Source organism: Leptopilina heterotoma, unplaced genomic scaffold (assembly GCF_015476425.1).
Source record: "Leptopilina heterotoma isolate Lh14 unplaced genomic scaffold, ASM1547642v1 Lhet_510, whole genome shotgun sequence".
Taxonomy (NCBI): domain Eukaryota; kingdom Metazoa; phylum Arthropoda; class Insecta; order Hymenoptera; family Figitidae; genus Leptopilina; species Leptopilina heterotoma.
In genome coordinates, this window is record NW_025111111.1 from 1,257,598 (window position 1) to 1,281,410 (window position 23,813).

Consider the following 23,813-nt stretch of genomic DNA (forward strand, 5'->3'; position numbering starts at 1 on the left):
TCTAATAAGTAAATATCGATTCCTTGTAATTTCACCTTTCATTTCATAAAAAAAAATTTATGGAGACTCTAATAGTTCTCGAGATATTGCGACTTTAGTGGGAGCGCAAACGTGCAAAATAGGGTGTCCGTAACAATGCGACTTTCGAATTTTGTTTACGCCACCCCCCAGTTTAGTTCCAATAAAATAAAAAAAAATTTCCTAAAATTTGAAGCCGATTGATTAATATTAACACGTGCCAGAGATCCATCGAAATTTCCCATTAAAAATACATAGGAAAAATGCACTTTTTAAAAATAATTTATAACTTTTTTAATTTTCATGCAAAAAATTCTCCAGGTCACATTTGCCTTCATTTTTAGCTGCACTATAAGATAGCACTTTGCCAAAAATTTAATTTTTAAAAATTTTTAAAATGGCGGATGATTAAAGTGGGTCATAAAAATGCACCACAATATATCCAAGGTTTTAACACATACATAAGTGTTGTCAAAAATTCAAAAAAATTACTTACTCGGGGCTATTTTCGATCGTTCATCATGAATCTGATATCAGAAATTAATTTTTCCAAATTTTCGATCCAATATGGCGGGTTCAAAATTTTGATTTTCTACATTTTTAAAGTAAAAATTTTAAAACAACGTCAAGGGCGATTTTTGGAAGCGCTATTTACACTCAGAGAAAAAGTTTATTTCACTTAACCAAACTGTTTAATTAACCTATTTTATTTGTCACGATAAAACAATTTTGTTGATTTAAATAAAAATTTGGTTTATTTTAATAAATACGTAAAATTTGTTTGGTTATTGGAAAGAAATTTTTTATTTGAAGTTGTTTGTTTCATTTAACCAAATTTGTGTTTTGAATAGAGATTATTGTTTAGTTAAATACAGTTTGTTCGACACAACACACAAATTTGTTTGATTCAACCAAATCATTTTATTTGAGTCAAACAAACATATTTTCTTGTCTCAAAAAGTACATGTGTGAATTTAAAAATGGCGATCTCACTTGTCTACAGTCCGCGTTCGCGTCAAATTTATTTGTTAAATCGGTAAATCAAAGAAAAAAAATTATAAGTGTCGGTTAAATAAATATTAAATACATTGTGTTCATTGACTTACTGCATATTTAATTTGTACCAGTGAGAAGAATATTTACAAAAAGGTTTTGTGAAGTTTTCAGTTTGTTGTTTCGAATAAACTTTTTTCTGAGTGCACGTATAAAAATCATAATTATAATATGTTTAATGTAATATTTCAAATGTTTTTTTATAATTAAGTAATTTTGTTTATATGAAGAAATACATATATAATATTTTACTTATGTAATTGTTACTTATTTTCCTCTAATAATGTTTGAGTTTCCTAATTTAATATTTTCTAGTATACATATTATTGGTTAATTTATAATTTATTATATGTATAATTTTAAAATATCAATAATTATATAATAAATTATAAATTAACCAATAATTCGTACTAGAAAATATTAAATTAGGAAATTCAAATATTATTAGAGGAAAATAAATAACAAAATTAAGTAAACAAAAATATTTATTTAAATGAACCAAATACGTTTACTAAAACTATTTATTTGAATCAAACAAATCTTTTCTCTTGAAATAAACAAATTTTTTAGTTATATTAAATAAAATTTTTTGGTTAAGTGTAATAAGCATTTGGTTAATACAAATAAACGTATTGGAAGAAATTTTTTGGTTGAATCAAACAAACGTTTGGTTGACTGTATAGCAATGCATTTATTTGGTTGATTCAACCAAAATTTGGTTGATTCGAACAAATTTTTTTCTGAGTGTACGAATCTAATGTTAAAATTTTATTTTTCAAATTATTCGATCCACTATGACGGATTCAAAATTATGGTTTTCTACATTTTTAAGTAAATAGTACAAATAGTGCATTAATTTATAGATTAATATTTACAAAAAATAATTATTGGGATGTTTTAGAAACTCTTTTATAGAAATTTAACTTTTTATACCTCTGCTCTTAAAAATCGATTATTAAAGGAATATTTAAAAAAAAAATTTGAATCCGCCATGCCATATTAGATTCGGTAATTTAAAAAATAAATTTTTAACATTAGATTCGTAAATAGCGCTTCCAAATATCGCCCTTGACGTTGTTTTAGAATATTTACTTCGAAAATGTAGAAAATTAAAATTTTGAACCTGCTATATTGGATCCAAAATTTTGAAAATTAATTGTTACGAACACCCTATTGTGCACGTTTGTACGCTCGCTTCATATTCCGCCTCGCTACGGAGTTTAATTCCGCGGTACGCGCTCCCACTAAAGTCGCAATATCTCGAGAACTATTAGAGTCTCCATAAATTTTTTTTATGAAATGAAAGGTGAAATTACAAGGAATCGATATTTACTTATTAGAAAATTCAAAAATTAGGCCAACTGAACTAAAAATTAATTCAAAAAATTTTTTTGACTTTTTTTTTGACAAATTTTGGAAATTTTTTTTTGTTCATAATATCAAATTAAACTACGTATTTTTAACTATATCGCCTGTAAATTTTATTAAAATCGATCAAAAAGTTTCAGAGTTATTAATTTTTGAAAAAAACGCAACATTCATTTTCAATATGGCGTAGCGGCCGCCATTTTGAAAATTTTTCAAAATCCTTTTAGGGTTAAATTTAATTCATATAAGACTTCTATTTCCCAAGATTTCAAAGAAATCGGAAGACCACTTGCAAATCGCTTTTTTTCTGACGGAGTCTTACCCTTATATTACTTACCTTATGACGCTTACTAGAAACTAACTTCTAATGCTTACAGATACTTACCAGAGATAGTTTTAAAGAACTTTTCTCTACTTGTTTTCAGAAAAGTTTCTTAGATAACTTTCTGCAAGCTAACATGGAAAACTAAAAAGCGTAGGACATTATAGGCCAAGGGAAGCTAACAAAATATGGTGCTATGTGGGTAATAGTAAAAGTTTATAAGAAGGCGTGGTATGAACTTATCTATACTCTGTTCAAAGAGAGAATGCCCTCGGCAAAAGACGATTTTTCGTCCAGATTGCGCAGAATGTTGTAAAAGTGAAAGAGTTGGTGTGGTTTTGAATATAGAAATGCTCATTTCGTTAAAAAAATTAGTTTGAGTCGAGGTCTTAGTCTACCCTTAAAATGTTGACATTAGGAAAAAATTTTTTTCGGTTTCACATTTATGAGGGTTTCCATAAACCTGAGTTTAAAGGGTCATACAAAATTAGAAAAAATTTTATAATGTATTTTAATAATTTTTAACAAATTATTTAGAATCTACAATAATCTAACGATTTCAATGATACGTTATTTTTTTTGAAAAAATGAAATTTAAACATTAATAGGATCTATAAACTTTTAAAGTATTCAATTTAACTGTCCCTTAATCACATTAATTTCAATGTATCAGAGACAAACGATATACTGTTTAAATTCGTATTAACATAAAGATTTCAAATTTCGCATGCAAAATTTGTAAAATTAATTTGTTAAATGATTCAATTTTTCTTAAATTTATTAGCATTCCCATGTGGAAGGATTTCCGGAAAATTTCCGGAAGTGACTTCCGGAAAGTTTCCGTATGTGATTTTCGGAATTTTTCCGGAAATAATTTTAAGCGTTTTACATGTTCTTTACCTGTAACAATTGCGAATATAAAAATTTCGATTAATTATTTTTGTGCAAAATAAAATTTTATTTTTTAATATTTTTTTTAAGTTGATTTTTAATGTTTTAATTTTTTTTCTTTGAGCTAAGACCATCAAAATAAGTAAATAGACAACAAACAATTAGAATCTGACGTAATTATTCATTTTGTTTCAATTTAAAATAAATTACTATGGGTGTCTTAACGTGCGTACCACTTTTTTTGGTCAAAAATAACATGTTTAAAAAATCAGCTATAAATTTTTCAATTTTGTCCAAAAAAATAACTTTCTTTAGCAATGTTGTAGCCCTAGACAATACTTTTAAGAAAGCATTTTGAATTATTCGCTAAATTTTGTTTTTTAAAAATTATAACTGAAAAACAGAACCCGTCTCAACGTGCGTACTTCTTCCCTAAATAATTATTTATACTTTTATTAATAATTCTATGTTTTTTAATTTAATTCTTACAAGACAAAAAAGACATCTTTGGTATAATAACATTTTAGAACTTTTGGACATGGGATAACTAAAAAATAAAGTAATATTTAGGTTACTATATAGGTTCATTTACAATACTCATTTACAATTTACAATTAACAATAGAATTATCATTCTTACTTTTTTATGACATATTTAAAATTTTTCTTGGTTATTTAAGAAAAATCTAAAAAAATAGTTCCAAAATATTATTTTGTTTTACTAGTGGAAATACAATTTATGAAGATATGTATACCTACATATTAGTGAGAAAAATAAGTAAAAGTGGACCATTTTGGAGTAACGTGACATTAAGTAATTATTTAGTAATTGTTGAAAAATATGCAGTTTAAAGAAAAACTGAAAAATTAGTTTTTTAATATAGAATTAACGAATTGAATGAATTCATGCCACCCTTCCTTTATTTGCTTTACAAATTTTTATAAATTATAGTGAAAATTTCTATAAATGGTAGAGCGAAATAAAAATGAAAAATCTACCTTTGTTCCAAGAAAGTTATTACTAAAAGTTGGTACTAATAAGAAAAAAATTTCCACCAAATATTTAAAAAAAATGCATTTTTACAGGACTTATGCAGGGGAAAGGAAAGTCAAAAAATTTATTTTTTTCGAAAACGGCTTAACCGATTTTAATGACAAAAATATGCTTTTATTTAGAATCAAAAAACGAATTATAAAAAAATACTCGAAAAGTTTTTTGCAATTTTGAAAATTTTAGAGGTACATTTTTGAAATTTGACAATTTATACCAGAGGTACACTTTCTAAAGGTTTTGGATGTGCTCTTTCCGATTCAGATGTCAAAAATAAATTTCGTCCAAACCAAAATTAAATATAACGGTTTTAATGTCAAAAAACACAAAAAAATTCATTTTTTCAAGTCTGACATTTTTTTCACCTCGAAAAAGTGTAAGAATAAAATTATATTTTCAACCATCGGTGCAAAAAAATTATACAATTTTGAGAAAAGTAAAGTAGAATTTAAAATTTCAAGATGGTGGACCAATATGGCGTCAAATCTAAAGTAAAATTTAAAAATTTTGGGCAATATTCTTCATATTGCCGAAAAGTCAAAGAATTCACCTGAATTTTGTTACTCGGGGGTTTTCGGTGTCGCTGATTACGAATATGAACTTTATTTTCAAAAATTCAAAATGGCGGATCCAATATGGCGGACGAGTTTTACAAAAATTCATCGAATTCACTTGAAACTTGTCACTCGGGGGTTTTTGGGGTCGCTGATTACGAATAGGAAATTCATTTTCAAAAGTTCAAAATGGCGGATTCAATATGGCAGACAAGAAACTTCAAATTTCATTCTTTTGGCTTAAATTTTGTAGCTCGGGGGTTTTTGGGGTCGCTGACTACGAATATGATGATAGCTTTAATAAAATTTAATTTCAAATTTCTTGGCGGACAGCAAAATTGAAAAACTCATCTGACTGGTTCTCGGTGTTGTTTATGCACATAATTAGAAAGATTTCAAGTATATATATGGTAGGCGATACGTATATCCTCATTCCAAATTACTAAAAAGAAGGTCCATAGTTCCATATTGAAATGCATGTGTAAATGCATTTTTTTAAAAAATATTTGGTGGAAATTTTTTTCTTATTAGTACCAACTTTTAGTAGTAACTTAATAACTTTTAAAAATAAAATCCAAAAACGTTTCTTAAAATTCCTAGCTTATAAGGAGGATGGTCTTTACCCCCCACGAGGGTGTGATTATATTGCACTGTGTCAACGTTTTGATTTTTTGACTTTGGAAGAACGACGCATAATCAATGCAACTATTTTTGTATTTAAAATCATTAACTATCACATTGACTGTAGAATTTTACTAGACTTAATTAATTTCAGGATCCCTCGTATATCATCCAGAGATGTTTCACCATTTTATATTGACCAAAATGACTAACTTCGAATAAAAATACTCCTATCTTTTTTGCGTGCTATCATATTCGCCCGAATATGGACTTATTTGTAGCGTCACAATCTAAATTTGCAGAATGCGTAAAAAACTATGTTGTCAGTCTACGAGAGCACAACTAATCACGTCACTATTAGCTAACATATTTTTTAATTTTATTTTCTGTATTATTTTTGTTTTTTCTCTTTAAGCAGCTTAGTTCTGATTGTATTAGCTTTTCTAAAAACACATTTTTTTTGTTCAATTCTATTTTTCTTTTGTAACCCATTTATGGTTTTTTTTATTCCGCTATACCCTTTATAGAAATTTTCACTATAATTTATGAAAATTTAAATAAAGGAAGGGTGACATGAATTTATTCAATTCGTTAATTCTATATTAAAAAACTAATTTTTCAGTTTTTCTTTAAACTGCATATTTTTCAACAATTACTTTAAAAGAAAATATGCGCATTTCACGTTACTCCAAAATGGTCCACTTTTACTTATTTTTCTCACTAATATGTAGGTATATCTTCATAAATTGTATTTCCACTGGTAAAACAAAATAATATTTGGAACGTTTTTTTTAGATTATTTCCAAAAATTACGGAAGTAATGATTTTTTATTAACCCTAGAAGGAGTAACTGGGGTGTCTGGACACCCCAAGCAAAATTTAAATTATTCCCATGGCTTAAGCAATAATTTTTTTACGCTCAAAACCCGTTGATAATTTAGTTTGAACCTCTATCTTTTGACATCTGTATGTGCCGCCAAAAGTTTTGCTCTAGGAAGAGCTCTATCTCCTGTTAAAATACGTCTAGGGTGTCTGGACACCCCAGTTACTCCCTAACGTTAGAAAAATTATCAATATAAGTAAATTTAAATTTTTTTAAAAAATCGTTTTCAATCAGTTAAAATCATCTGATAAAGTATAAATTGATAGGTTATGCATAAAAAAGTTGTATTTTATAAAAAAAAGTTGTATTTTATAAAAAAGGAACATTTTTATACAAAAAATCTATTTTTATGAAAAATAGACATTCTGTATTTGTAACAACTTATGAAATTTGAGTTAGGATTTATTAAAAATTTCTGTGCTCTCTCTACAGTCAGAAATTAGATTCTAATACAGAAAAATGTTGTATATGACAGTCAAATTTAAATTATAAATTCTATATTTTTAAGGGGACATTCCAGTTCAAAATGTCAAAAAAATCGATTTTTTTTTTGTTTTTATTTTCGGATTTCTTATAGTTTCAAGAATACTCTCCTAAAATATTATTGCAAAATTCGAAGTAAAACAAAAGTTATACATCCTTATTTTTCGCCACGTCAAAGATGTTTTTGTATGCGGATAAGCAATCGAATGATTTCAATGTTTTCTCATTTGCATTTTTTAAAAAAGACAAACAAAAATGTATTTGGTGTTGCTGATCACAATTGATATCAAATATTAAAAATTCAAAATCGCAGATTCAATATGGCGGAAAAGAAAATTTTTTTATTTTAATTTTTTTTTTCGTTTAATTTTTTTTTGTAGCTCGTGCTTCAAATGTCGGGGCAGGCGTATGTTGAATGTAAGAGAGAGACTGAGAAAAAACCAGAGCTCCACGAGCGTCCGCTAGAGGCGTTGAAGCGGGGAGCGAAAGTAAATAAAGATGGGCGGCTGTCAAATTAATCACGATTGCAATTTTCTTAAAAAATAAATTAACGGGCGTACTTTCGACCGTATTTAAAGAAAAATAGTATACATTACACGGGCAGAAATTGCGAAGCCCTTCACAGTGCGATGATGCCCTCGGCTTCGTCTCGGGCATCATTTCGCACAGTGCCGGAATTCGAACTTTCTGCCCTTATAATGTAATATACTATTTTTGATCTGGTTACAGTAATATCTTGAGTTCTTCTAAAGCGATTTTAAAAAATCAAACGGCTTTTGATTCAGCGTCATCATGCCTATAAGTGGAACCTCAAAAACTGGAAAATTTCCAACTCCCTTTTTTTATAAGAGAAATTCTGAATAAAAACACCTTTTTTTGCATATTTTGGGGAAAAAGTACTCTAAAAAAAGGGGCGGAAGAAAATTCCACTTTTTTGAGGTTCCACACCTAAAGAAATATCTAACAAAGAGAATGTAACTTCGTTTTTGGTTTTATCTGTTTTAGAAAGTTTGGAATCGATCTTACCACTGAAAATGGGCATTTTCGAAAATGGCGTATATCGCCGCCATTTTTAAATAAAAATTAAAAAAATTTTTTTTTACAAATTCTTAAAAAAATTATTTATTACATGTAAAAGAAATTTTTTAAATAAATGGCATAGTTATTTTAATAATATATATTAAAAAAGCCTTCTTTTTGACTGTTTTGAACTGGAATGTCCCCTTAATAATTTTTTAACATATATTAGAGGTATTAAGAATTGTTAATTAAAACTTTAATTAAATATTAATTTACAGAATCATTTCATAAGTTATTAATTTTGATTCCCTACCAATTGTCCTAATCTAAAATTCCTAATTTTAGAAATTCCTAAAAGTCTTTTTCCTAAAGTTAAAATTCCTAATCAAATTTTCCTAATCTGTTTTTCCTAATTCTATTAATTTTCCTAATTTTCCAAAAAAAATTGTGCATTCAAAAATTTTACATTTTATTTTTAAAAAATTTAAAGGACTATGGTGTGCGCAATGGCTTCGAGGTATTTCAAAATTCTTTCTTCTTCCTTGTATGTTAGGTATTCTTCAACAATACAATCCCTTTAGCTCTTCTACACTCCCAATAAGTACGACTCTTTACAACCCTAGATCTGTAATAGATGTAGCCATCGATATGCAATTTTTTTCCTACAATGCGTGCAACCATGTCCATGATGATTAATTTTTAAATTTAACTTTCAATTTAGAAATTCAATTAAACAGGTTAAATTGTTACTATTAATTTTGAAAGATGTACGTCAAACTTAACGGTTATTTAAATATAAACATTTACGAATAGAAAACAATTGAAAATCGAACATCGTGACAGACGAATATCTATTTTCATAATTCAAAAAAGTTATCTTTTAGGAAAAATTAACCATTAGGAAAATTTATATATTAGGAATTTACAATTAGGAAAATTGAATTAGGAAAATGAAATTAGGAAAAAAAAATTAGGAAAAATGATTTTTAGGAAAACAGATTATTAGGAAAATGCAATTAGGAAAATTAAATTGGGACAATCGTCCGGGAACGTTAATTTTAATGTTAATATATTCAAATATATTAAGTTTGTAAAATTTTAAATTTTTAACACCATTTTTAGTAAATATTAAGTGTTTAAGAGGTTACGCCACCCTGAACGCATTTAAATTGGATGGTTTTTTAAGAATTTTTTTTGACAAAAATATTTAAGATAAGTCATTTTTATATTTATTGTTTCTTAATACATATTGTAAGCTATGTAAATATGAAATAGTTTTAAAAAAAATTAAAAATGGCGGAGACACGCATTTCAGTGCAGCAGTACATTTTTTTTATGGTGGGCATGATTGGCATTTCAATTTTCATCTGAAACAAGTAAAAAAAACATTTTTTCCAAAGGGGATAAATTTTGAACAGAGTGACGTAGCCATTTTGAAAAAAAATTTTTTTACGTAAATGGGAGCACTTTGAAATTAAATTAAATTTTTTGAAAAAGTTAAATCTAACTTTAAAGTGCTGCCATTTACGTAAAAATTTTGTTTTTTCAAAACGGCTACGTCACTCTGTTTAAAATTTATCCCCATTAGAAAATATGGTTTTTTTACTTGTTTCAGATGAAAATTGAAATGCCAATCATGCCCACCACCAAAAAATGTACTGCTGCACTAGAATGCGTGTATCTCCGCTATTTTTAATTTTTTTAAAAAACTATTTCGTATTTACATAGCTTACAATATGTATTAAGAAACAATAAAAATAAAAATGTCTTATTTTAAATATTTTTGTCAAAAAAAAAATTCTTAAAAACTGTCCAATTTAAATGCGTTCAGGATGGCGTAACCCCTTAAGTCCATTTTATAGTTAATTTTTATGATTTTTACTATTCGTCAATTGTCTTTAATTTCTTTTACTTCAGATGTTCAAATAATTATGTTTTTTGGAAGTAATACAAAAACTAATATTTTCCCCTAAAAGTGTATCTATTTAACTTTAAAAACCTAAAATAGTTTTTAAATTAGTCAAATTTAACCGACAGATTAGCTCAGTCGGATAGATGCCTGGCGTTGGCGGTCGTTTAAGGACCAAGGGTATAAGTATCCTTGGTTCGCGCCCACTTGGCTTGGTATTTTTCCGGCACGTGAGACAATCTGAGCGGGAGGTTTGACGTCGAGGTATAATGATGTGCACCGTCGATTATTGTCCGGTACACACCATTAGAACTCGACTGTCGATAAACCGGTTGTACTCAGGAGAGGTTTTCTACAGTTTCCCTCTTCTCTGGCGAGAAAACCCATTGACGGGTGGTCCAGGCGCAATGCGAGTACTCCTAATAAAAGTCGTCTGTAGACGCAAATTAGGTTAATATATAGAAAATTTATGTAGAATGGTTATGCTTAATCCAAAAAAAGTATTTCTCGGGGACTCTTGTCGAAGTGCGTAAGGCCAATAGGGCAGGAGTATAAACAATAAAAAAAAATTAGTCAAATTTTTAAGAAACTACAACGTTTTTTGTGAAAAAGTCAATTTTGCAATTTTTTGGTGTTTTTTTGGGGTTTCTATGGTTTTTTCAAAAAATTTTTAATTTATCAAAATATGAATAATATTATTGTATTCCTTACTAAAAAACCAATCAATTCATTATAAATAATTTTTTACTTCAAATATAAACCTTAAAAAACAAGTTTAAAGCGTGGGGTGTCGGGACACCTCAGTTACTCCTTAGAGGGTGAGTAAATTAACGTACTCCTTCTAGGGTTAAGATTCACATTATTATAATATTTTTATAAATTACAGCAACAATTTTTATAATTAACTGTATAATTTTCATAAATTATCGATAGAACTTCTTACATCAAAAACTAAACATATTTTCCTTTCCGCCATAGATTATAATTTCTGGACCCTTCATCTTAAAAAAAAGTTATTAAGAACGATAATTCTATTGTAAATTGTAAATTGTAAATGAGTATTGTAAATGAACCTAAATATTAACCTAAATATTACTTTATTTTTTAATTATCCCATGTGCAAAAGTTCTAAAATGTTATTGTACGAAAGAATGATGTCTTTTTTTGTCTTGTAAAAATTAAATTAAAAAACATAGAATTATTAATAAAAGTATAAATAATTATTTACTAATTAGACTGTGGAAAAAATAAAATAATATTCAATATCATGTTTTAAAATTATGTTTCTCAAATAACCTTATTTTGTTATTTTTATCAATTAAGGAGGATAGGTTCACGACGGTAGTCAAGATAACTATTTTTTTTAAATGTTCAAATATAAAATAAATTTTAATATGTAAATTAAAAGATCATTTTTTAAAATAATGTTGTGTACATTATTATGTAAAAATCTGTAAATAATTAAAATTTTAAGAAAAAACAGTAATATTTTGAAGAACGTAGTGCTTTGATGTTAGAGATCTGGCAACATGGCATGAACAGCTGATGCGACCGCATGCGAATTAGTGTTGTTTTGGTCAGTTTTAGTTGACTTTCGTCATGGAGAATAGTTTTTCTTTACTTTGAAGTTGGTTTGATGTGAAAAATAAAATGGGACAGCAGCTGAAATATAAAGGTCGCTTCATAAAAGAAAAAGTGCTGAAGCACAAAATGAAACGAAGAGAATTAGTTAAAAAAAATGCTGAGCGAAGAGTAACCTCCAAAGAACAAAACTACCCTTGCGAAGGAACTCGCCTTGTAGATTTGCGACTCTTGGGGAATAATTTGATATGCCGTGTGTGCAAAAACACCTTATCTTTGCAAAATATTAAAGAAGAGAAAAGATCAGGGTTGCACTCAGTGTTGAGCATTCAGTGTAAATTGTGTTCTTTGGTTACAAAAGTGGAAACAGGAGAAAAACACAATGTATCAGATGAATCGACTACTTTTGTGAAAGCAAAAGTTCATAACGATGTTAATACAAATGCCGTATTAGGTAAATATTTTAATTTATTAATTGTTTGATGACCTTGAAGTCAATACAATGGAGTTTGTACAAATAGTTTTCAAGTAACATTATTGTGATTAATCATTACGCTCAATCACTCTCTTCATAAATAAGTACATTTTTCTTCCACCGCTTATATCAGTTTTACTTAGCATATCTATCCAAACATCTCTTATTCTATTCGTGTCACAATCTTCGGTTATATACATTTTTCTCTCTTCACTATAAAATATACATTCCATTAACACATGAAACCCACAATCCTGAATTATCGCTCCACACTTGTCACAAAATTCCGCTTCATTAAATTTAAAGATCTTTTTATCTACTAAAACTCTAGTTTGATATTTATTTAATAATCTCAATTGTGCTACAACTCTTTTTTGTTTAATAGGAATATTTAACAATAGATATTTCTGGGTTCCTCCATACCAAGTCAAATTTGGAAAAATAGGTAACGATTGTGAACTATACATTCTTTTCAAATCTTCCGCGTATAGAGCAGTCTCATAAGCTCATCGAGCTTTATTATTACGCAGGAGGGGGACAGACAACTAGTTCCAACTTTTTAACTCTCCTATAGCTTCAAAAAAGTTCTTTACTTGAGTACACCAATTGCGTTTGCTCAACAAAGGATTACTTTCTGCTAAACTTTTTAACCTTAAAAAACATTATATCGGGTATCTATCCTCCTTCATATTTAAAATCTTTTCTATCAAATTTAATATTCTTTTGAATACAATGGAGGCCAGCTTATAAGATCCCATTTCCAGACGACATGCATACGCGGGAGTATTTTGTGGAGCTCCCAATAATTTTTTAAAAAACGTTGTTTGTACTCTTTCTACATCCTCTAAATACCGAAGGCTCCAAACTTCCGACATATAAAATAAAACACTTGTACTTATACTTTTAAAGAGTTTATCAATTGCTTTCCAATCAGTCAGATATAGTCTATTTATTAGCGCCACAACATCACCCAGTGCAATATTTGCTTTACTATAAGCATTGTTCATCGCTCCAACAAAGATCGCCGATTCAGAAAAGGAAACTCCTAGATATAAATAACTATTTACGATTTCTATTTCCTTTTTTCCGTATACAAAAGGATTATATTTATTTTTATGTCCGTATCCCCCCTTCCGAAAAATTACAATCTTTGTTTTTTTAATATTCACTTCTAAAAAATTTTTTTGACAATACCTATAGAGAATTTTTAATATTTTCCTCATTTGTACTTGAGTATCCGCAAAAATCACAAGATCATCTGCGTAGGCCAACAAAAGAATTTCCACCAAGTGGTTGATCGGTACCCCCCTTATTCCCTCATCAAGCATAAATTCCTCGAGATCCCTAATAAATAAGGCAAACAGAATTGGACTCAATACCTCGCCCTGTAAAACTCCTTTCGCAACGTCAATCGGGTCCGAGGTACCCCCCCCCCTACCCTTAATCGACATACTGGCTTTGTTGTATAAATCCATTATAATATTTAAAAATTTTGAACCAGTACCAAGTCTATATAATTTATCCCATAATAATTTATGATTAATGGATGGAAAAGCACCCTTGAAATCAATAAAAAGCGAGAATAATTTTCCCTTTTCCAAAGTGAGTCGATTTTGAATCAAAGCATTCAATGTAAATATATTATCCATGCAACTACGTTTCTGTCTGAATCCCGACTGATGTTCCGGAAGGAGTTTTAAATTTTAAACCCAGTCTGTCAGCCTTTTTCCCAGTACCTGCGTAAAAATCTTTGTGATACTATTGTATCACAAAGATTTTATATAATATTTTATAAGATTTTATATATTATACTAATGCTATTGGTCTATAATTATTGGGGTCAGATTTATCTCCTTTATTTTTATATAACATTCTCACGTGTATTTCGGCCCAAGATTTAGGAATTTCCTCTTTATCTAAAATCTTGTTAAAAAGCGAGTTTATTTCTAAAATCCATTTGTATGGCAAGTTTTTAAAGAACTCATATCCGAGCCCATCTGGTCCGGCGGATTTACCCTCTTTACATTTATTTATACTTGCTATAACTTCATCTATTGTAATAATAGAGTCTAAATTAGGATTACGCCCTTGAATATTCAATGAATTGCTCAACGTACCACTGCGTTTACCAAGGAACTCTTTAAAAAATTCATGCCAATCTTTTAACTCAATTACATCTTCATTATTAATTGATTTAAATCTATGACTTTTTATTAACTCCCAAAATATTTTCGAATCTCTTGCTTTTGAAATTTTTTAAACTAACATTAACTTATACTCTTCTTTTTTTTGCTTTAAAAAATATTTATATTCCTTTTTTTTGCAATATATAGAGATAAAGAATTCTGTTCAAATAATTGTTCCCTACTGTTCCTCAGAAGTACCCCGAGCAACTCCTTAAATCTTACACAATCCACATCAAACCAGGGCTTAGAAATAGTTACATTTTTACAAACATTAGATATCATTCCTACTCTTGCCGCTGCATTAAAAATTTCCTTTATTAGATTTTCCGCTTGTTGTGCTAAATCAAGAGGTGGAATCCATGAAGAGTTACTCATTGTTTCAAAATATTTCTCGCCCAATCTATCTTTCCACTTTTATTTAATTGCATCTTTATCAGTGTCTCTATTTATATTTACATTAAGGGTAATGACTGCCGGAAAATGATCAGACGCTGTAATGTTATGCAATATTTCCAAATTAAGTATTTTTGTAATTCCGATCAAGTTAGTCCAAACTAAGTCTATTGTCGATTTTCCTCTTGAGCTAACAAAAGTAAATTGAGCTGGGATGTCTTGAAAAGTTCGACCATTTAATAAGATACAACCATTACTCTCCATGCACTCCACCAATTTTTCTCCCCTCTTATTTATGATTTTATCCAAGCTTTCTCTCTCGTTAGAAACATTTACATTATCAAGCAACAAATTATCATCCAACTGATTTAGGTTACCGACCCTGCAGTTAAAATCACCACCAACAAAAAATGATAAATCAGGATAATTTAATAAAATTGTTCCTATCGCCTCATTTAATTGATTAATAGATTTTGTCAGATCAGATAGAGGGTTAAAATATACCATGCCCAAAATAAACCCAAAATTATTACTATCTATTTTAAGAAATATAAATTCCTCAGATAAAATTAAAACCTTAAACTTATATTTACAAATATCAAGTGCGATGAAAAGTCCTCCTTTCGGTCTCCCTCTCGATTCTGTTTTCACAGCTGGGATTTCAATAACCTTGAAGTTTCTTGACACTTGTGTGATGAACGCCGGTGAAGACAATAACCATGATTCACTAATACAAATGATGTCTGAACTTGTGACCTCTGCTAGAATATCCTGTAGATTTCTAAAACCTCTCACGTTCCAGAAGAAGATACGGGGATTTTTTTCATCAGGGGCAGCTACACTTTTTCTTTCATCTCTGACACATCGGTCTTGATATTTTGGAAAAAAGCCTTAATTGTAGTAGTAGGTTGTAGTGAATTAGAAGTTTTGACCAACTTCCTTTTTTATCGCCTTTAGATCCTAATGTACGTACTCTTTTTCTGTTACTTACAGATGCCTTAGAGGTTGTTGATCCATCGGTATCTTCGCCATCACTCTCCATGTCATTCGGAAAAAAATTACCCTTGGACAAAATGGATTTGACTGCTTTCAAATTATATGAGGTTCCCTCCATTACCAGTTGATTTCCTTTGATAATTGATGTTTTACCTTTTTGTTCTAGAATTTTTTTACATTCCAGCAACTCGACAAATTCCCTTTTTCGATTCTCTCTTTGTTCCTTCGAAAGATCATTTGAAAAAGCAATATTTAATGTTTTAAAATTTTTTGCATTATCAAAAATGACTTTCTTGAATGCCGGGTTTACAAAGGACACTAAGATAGGTCTTTCACCTTCTTTTTTACCTAATCTAATCACTTTCACAATTTTGTCATCTGCGATAGTGACTTTTGCTTCTTCGAAAATTTTTTTAACAGTCGCAAGCAGATTAGAGTTTTCAATAGCGGTGTCCTTTATTTTATATAAAATAAGGTTTTTTGCTTTTTCTTTATTTAGAACAAGATCGAGTCTTTCTAAGCACAGTTGCATATTTTTCTCCAGTACCTTGTTCCTCGACTCGAGATCACGATATTTCTCTTTATAAGATGACAGATCTGCTGAGATTTTATCTGTTACCGTCCTCAACTCCTTATTTTCATCAGCCACAGAAATAATCCTAGCCTTAGTTTCTTTGACATCTTCCTGGATCACTCGGAGAACTTTCATAATATCCTCGTTCGATGACATTTTGGATGTATGTATCACCAAGCACAGAACAAAAAACCAGAAACTTGTTCGGGAAATATAAAATTTCCAGAGCTTATAGACACAAATTTATATATATCCGAACTTAGTTTTCATCAAAAAAAATATGTCCACATGGAGGAGGAAGAAACAAAAAACAACACATTCACCAAACTTGTCAATTTTAATTGCATAGGTTGTTAAATGTTATAATTCGTTAAAATTTCTGCATATTATAATAAAATTTTATACAAGCAATTAAATTTTATTTCAAAAAAAAAAATCCCACTGTCGACTAAAATCTCACGTGGAATTTCCCATAGGGTAATGTCACTTTTAGTGGACAGCCTGAGCTTTTAAGTTATCTGACAGCTGAAACGTGAAATAAATAGTGCGAATAGCAGCACCGCACCTAGAAACCGTAAGAAATTAGGTTCCGCGATAATCATATACGTTACCGTTTGATGTAACGCATTTTTGAGAACACAAACCAAAAAAGAAGTCACTCTATCAATGAGTAAAGTGATTTGAAAGTGTAAAAGTAGTGTAAAATTTAAGTTTTAAAAGGTAACTTATGTTTTTCCTACTGCTTTGGACATTGAAATTGATTGTCTTAGTTTAATTTAGTGATAATTTTGACTCAAAAAAAATTGTGGTGGCTGCCATAAAAAGTTGTTTGTCACCATAAGTGGACCACTGTTTATAACCATGAGTGGACTGCCTGTTTTTTCCATTTTTAATGTCAGTTTAACATTTTTTAGATATAAATTGACAATAAATTAGTTTGAAACTATTTATTGTCTTTGTTTTTTTTCTTTGTTTTTTTCTTTTGTTTTGTTTTTTGTCTTTTTTGGTTTCTTTATTAATTTTTTTGTGGTATTGATGTGATATGTGACAAAATTATTAAAAATGGTTTCACTTGTAAACATTGCGACACATACATGGTCTGAAGCTGCATAAGCATAAATTTTGTTTCAATATATCAGAAATATTAAATACATTAAAGAATTTAGAATAACTTTTACAATTTTTAAGGAGTAGTCGACTCAAGGTTACACTTTTTTCATTCCTTAAAAATTAGCTTTTTTTAAAAGTCAATTGTTTTTTCCAATAAAAAAATCAAAGCTGGTATAAACACTTATCTAGGGATTTAAACTAAAGCTTGAAGTAGAAACCTCCGATTAATTTGCTTTCATAAAGAATTTTTTAGAAAAAAAGCGTAGGCGGTCCACTCAAGGTGACATTACTCTATATATATGTTTTTTTCGAAGAAAGAATCAGCCACGATTTTCTTAAATGAAAATTTGGAATCTTGGGACGATTCCAGATAAAACTGCGTTAGCACAATTTTGACTCATTTTAGGTAAACCTAAAAGTGCTTGAAGACCACCGTGCTTTAAGTGTAGAAATGTTCAAATAAAGTATAAAGTAATATTACAGTTTTATTTTAGAAACAATAAATGATAATAATGATAATAAATGATAAATATCAAATATGTAAATATTAGTTAGTAATTAATGAATTTTCAATTTATCTCTCTATAATTTTCAATTCTTCCTCGTGTATTATTAGTTGATAATGTTAATACAAATGAAAACGATATTTTTCATTAAAATAATTGCAAAGTTTAATATTAAATCATTCTTAAAAGTTTTAGGAAAAAGTGTATTTCAGTTTAACTGATCTCTCTAAATATGAATTATTAAAAAATTGGTAGAAAGTAACTAATTGTTGGTAAAAAAACTAAAGTAATAGTCAACATTGACTATTAATTTTTTCAATTCAATTTTCAATTTCTTGTTTTCGCTTGAACCGTAATTCGAAATGCAATTATTTTGTTTCGGTTCAAATTACGGTTTAAGCGAAATAACAAAAAATAAAAAATCAATTTTGAAATTTTAACAACGTAGTAAAAATATTTCTATTTGAATTAGTGACTAATTTTTTAATATTTCAGATTCAGAGAGAATATTTCTGTATGAAATACATTTAAATCTTTATATGTATAAATCATTTCAGGTGCTTTCCATGCTGGTATAGGACGCACACAACTGAATAAAATTTTGGCATGTTTAAATGTGCCTAATATAACAACAAAAGTGTATAGGCAATACGAGCAAGAGGTTGGTCCAGCAATTGAAGAAACTGCGCGAGATTCCTGCAAAAAATCTGCGCGTGAGGAAAGAAAGTTGGTTCTTGAGAGATTGGAAGATTTACGTGAAGCATTGTAAGGTTTTACTTTTTTTATTAGGGTGGCCACTTTTTTCTAAAATGAAATGAAATCCTTCTTTTGTTACCAAGTTTTTCTATGATTTTCATTTTTTTAAATATTTTTTTGTTTTAATAAATTAGTCATTTCTAAATAGGACAGCTGTGCTGTTAAAATGTAAAAAAATTATTTTTATTTTTTTAACTTCCTTAACGCGAAGTAATTGGTAACATATTATTTTAAAAAATGTCTAAATTTATCTCTAAAAGTGTACTGTGGAAACAGAAATAAGTTTCATTTTACACTATAAAAATTGAAAAAGTTGCATTTATTTAAAAAGTCAAAAAAGTAGTACAATTCGAGACCTGTAAGTCGTGCAAAATCTAGTTCCAAATGTTTTTTTTCTAGTTTGCCGTGCAAGTGGTCACTCTATTTATTTTTTTGTAAATCCTAATTTTTAATATTATAGTAATCCTAAAATGATATTAGGATTTCTACTGTTACTGCAATAATGATTCAAGTTTCTTACACTGTATTTATCGAATACATTGTATTTTTCGAATATTTGTACATCGTCATTTACAAAGTTACTATCAATTACTGATTATTGCTCACTGTCTGTTCTTACGATTTTTGGGAAACAATAAATAAATGTATTATTTTCTAAAACCTTATTTTATTGAAATTTAATATTAAAGAATAATAAAGAAATTTATTTTTAATTAATCTTAGACCAGAAGACATCCGGAACGAGTTTGTCAACGAAATGTTCGTCCTTCAAGAGGTAGCTGCAGAAAGTAAAGATAGCGATAATAATGTAGACAGATTTAACCAAAGTTTAGGGAACATTGTTAATATTATTGTTTCTTTCGACATGGGATGGAGTAAAAGAGGCAATGGGAAAAGCTACGATAGTCTTAATGGATATGGCTCAATTATTGGCTTTTTTACAAGCAAAGTTTTAGATTACCGCACGCGGAACAGAAAGTGCCGTATGTGCGATATGGGAAATTCTGCAATGGAACATGACTGCAGAAAAAACTACCAAGGCAGCGCAAAAGCCAGGGAAGCGGACGTCGGCGAAGAATTAATGCAGTCAAATTAGCAGCAGCTGTTAGGTGTATACCAGATCATCTACATAACAATCATGAAAACTGCGAGTCATGGTGTAGAAGTAAAAATAAGGCAAACCCCTGACTTGCGACGCAAAAATTTGTTATTAAAGATAGAAGTTTATATGAAGAATTAAAAACTATTTTTAATGTTTATGCTAATAATGCTTCGAAATATTGTGTTCCTGCTTCTAGTCAAGCCAACGAGTCCTTGAATAATATTATATCTCATCAGCTTCCAAAAAATAAGAGTTATAGCACGACTAATTTAGCTGATTTTCGCGTTGCTTCAGCTGTTGCTATAAAAAATGAAGGGAATGCTTATTTAACAGAAGTAAAAAGCAGACTTAATCTTCCTAAATGTGAACTTTTGGAGAAATATTGTTAACAAGTAGATAATATTAGAGTAAAAAGAAGTATAAAGTCAAAAAACGTACGAATTTAAGAAACGCAGATTAGAACTCATTGAAAAAAGAGAAAATTTAAGAAAAAAATTAGAAAGTCAGGAAGGAATTACTTACGAAGAAAATATTTCATTTGAAATAAATTCCCAATCCGTTGATCTCACTCCTCTTAACAATAATTCAGTTTTATTAGTCGAAAATTGTAAAATTATATTTTTTGATTTAGAAACATCTGGACGGCATAAAACATTAGATATTTTACAAATAGCAGCGAAAGTAGATGAACAAACTTTTTCTGTTTTTATTCAACCAACTAAACCTATTGATGAAGAAGCTTCGAAAGTTAATGGCTTAGAAAATATTGATAACGTTTTATACTTAAAAGGTAAAAAATGTGATACAGTTACTATGCTTGATGCATTATTAGCTATTTGCGAATTTTTGACAAAATTTTCAGAGGTGTGTTTACTTATTGCCCACAATGCCTCCTTTGACGTATCCTTTTTAATTCGTGAAATTCAAAAACATTCACTAGTACAGGAATTCCAAAAAATCATTTATGGATTTTGCGATAGTCTGAAATTGTTTAGAAGAAAATTTCCTGCACGAAAAGGCAAAGGAATGTTTACTTTGTCGAAATTAGCGGCATATTTTTTGGATGTTACAAACCAGAATTTATTTATTGTTTAAAAAAATTGAGCTTTTGAGATGGATGTAAATTCTAATTTGGGGAGGTACCAAGCTGCCAAGGTCTGAAGGACCTTGTTTAATTTGCGGGAACGTTATCCTACTTTTAAAAGAAACCTGCGAAGCTTCGTTTGATTTATAAATTTAATTCTTTGACTTTAATTAGTTCAGGAGTTTTAAAGAAAGTAAATCAGATTTAGTATTTTACATGACAACATTTATTTAAGCATTATTTCAGAACAGAATGCAAAGGAGTTAACAAAACCTGCTAATGTTTGTGTTGGAGGATATAAAAATTTGTATAAAGATTCGACATTGGAATAATACAGAATTACTTACGTATATTTTCTTAATCCGACCGACAGGGCATAATTCCTTTGAGATGGCGCAGGTACTACACGTACGGACTGGCCCGTTAAAAAAAACAAGATTTTCAAATTGTTTAATATTTAATTAACTGAAACCTCACTCAACACAGCTCGCACTGGACTCCGTCGATTAGAAGATTCTATTTTATTTTTTCGTCCGCCTTTTGTATTATACCAGATATTTCGCTGGTTCTACACGGGGGTCCGACGCGCAGACGGGCTTAGTCTCGGCATTTCCTACTTTCTTGCGATCAACAGATCTGCCAGGCCGTAGCCGGGACAGGTGTTGATCGCTTGAAGAGGAAAATTGTACAGCGGCGATAGAAATTTTGCAACAAGCCTCTACTCCTTGTCCTGATGTCAAAGTGGGGTAAATTTGTCAACTAAGGATTTTTAGAATTAGAAGTAGGGAAATTCTTCAGGCCCATTGGACTTTGCACTATGCTGACGTTTCTGATTGCATGCAGTTTTCGTGAGAACGGAAACGGCGTTGTTAATTTGATACTTATCAGAAACAATTTTTTTATAACTAAATATATAAATTATAATTATATTGTAAAGAAAGAATTTTTTTATTTATAATTATAATTTATTTATAGTTATAAGTGTTTAATATAAGTTGTATAAATAACGTTATATTGGTCCGACATTTTATAAGTTACTAGTATATGTATTTTGCATTCATAATTATACATATACCCGACGGAGGATCCCTGTTCCTCAACCGGCCAGTCCGTGCGCGTAGCGCCTGCGCCGTCTAAAAGGTTCAGTGGTCCCACAAAACTAAAGAAAACTCTCTTCTTTACAAAATTCGCGAGTTCGTGAAAAAGAAAATTAGTCGCATAGAAGACTTAATTTTCAACCTTTTCAACTGTGTTTTGCCCGACGGAGGATCCCTGTTCCTCAACCGGCCAGTCCGTACGTGTAGTACCTGCGCTGTCTCAAAGGAATTATGCCCTGTCGGTAGAATTAAGAAAATATTCTTAAGTAATTCTGTATTGTTCCAATGTCGAATCTTTATACAAATTTTTATATCCTCCAACGCAAACATTAGCAAGTTTTGTGAACTCCTTTGCATTCTGTTCTGAAATAATGCTTAAATAAATGTTGTCATGTAAAATACTAAATCTGATTTACTTTCTTTAAAACTCCTGAACTAATTAAAGTCAAAGAATTAAATTTATAAATCAAACGAAGCTTCGCAGGTTTCTTTTAAAAGTAGGATAACGTTCTCGCAAATTAAACAAGGTCCTTCAGACCTTGGCAGCTTGGTGCCTCCCCAAATTAGAATTTAGAACCATCTCAAAAGCTCAATTTTTTTTAAACAATAAATTTTTTTTTTTTTTAAATAAATTCTGGTTTGCAACAAGCTGATGGTGGCAGCGGTGGGATTTTCCTACGCGTTACCGCCCTGTTTCGTTACCTGGTAACATTTGTTACCAGTGGCACCATTTTGTATTTTTCAAAATTTAACATTTAGTTAATACAGTTTCTCTATTTTATTTCTCTTCTTACCTTTAAATATTTCTTTTTACCATCTTATTTTCAAAATTTACTAATTGTAGTAATACAACTCAGTATTTTACTCAGCAATTTGACACAAGAAAATTTAATTAAAATACATAAGAACCTCTGTCTCACAGAAGCTAAGAATTTGGCTCTCCAACTGAAAGGTTGTTGATGACGACTTAATCAATTAAGACACTGGTTTTTAGTATTTTAACTACTCGCTTATTCTTCTATCTCTCATCAGAAAATAAGAATTCCTTGTTTTAAATAAATTTGAAGTTTGGCTCTCCGACTCGTCGTTGATGATGACTTATTTCTAATTTATCTTGGCTCTCCGACCGAAAGGTTGTTGATGACGACTCGAATAATTAAAACATTGAATTCAGACAACTGATGAGAAATAGAAACGAGCTTGATTGGAATAAAATATAAATTGCCTAGTAATTATGGAATTCCGCGCTGAATTTGTTAAACATATCGCACTATTTAATAAAAAAAAATGTTTTTCTTCTATCATTCTAAATTTCAAATTCCAAAATGTCCGTTAAAATTGCGAACCATAACGTTTCAGAGAAGAAGAAAATTCTGCTAAAATAAATTATACACTTTTCAAACTAAATTGAAAACAAAAATGCTAAAATAAAATCAGAAAATTTACTGTCATTTTAAAAATCAAAAAATTAGTCCATTTCACTTATTTACGTTATTTTATCTCGAATTAGTAAAATTTAAATTTTGGTTGACACAGGAAAAATAAATTAGTCTTTTTCTTTACTTAAAATTGAATTTCTCGTATTTATAGAAAAGAGGCACCAATTCTGTCTGTTATGAATTCTTACTAATTTATTTTTATAGAGTTTTAAACAAATAACTAATTTTAACAATGACATTATCGTTATATGAATTTCTCTCAATGCCAAGACAATCCCTTTCCACAGCCAGTTTTTGAACTTCTGGATGAGAAATCGTAATACAAGATTTAGGATTAGGACA

The 23,813-nt window shown here is 29.3% G+C and overlaps 1 protein-coding gene across 1 annotated transcript; it reads left to right on the forward strand.

The window, feature by feature from the left end:
- Positions 1-11,745: 11,745 nt before the first annotated feature.
- Positions 11,746-19,344, forward strand: LOC122507836. The gene is made up of 2 exons (XM_043620770.1): positions 11,746-12,207; positions 18,551-19,344. Exons 1-2 carry the CDS (start codon positions 11,823-11,825, stop codon positions 18,760-18,762), a joined length of 597 nt encoding a protein of 198 aa, XP_043476705.1. The 5' UTR covers positions 11,746-11,822; the 3' UTR covers positions 18,763-19,344.
- Positions 19,345-23,813: the final 4,469 nt, after the last annotated feature.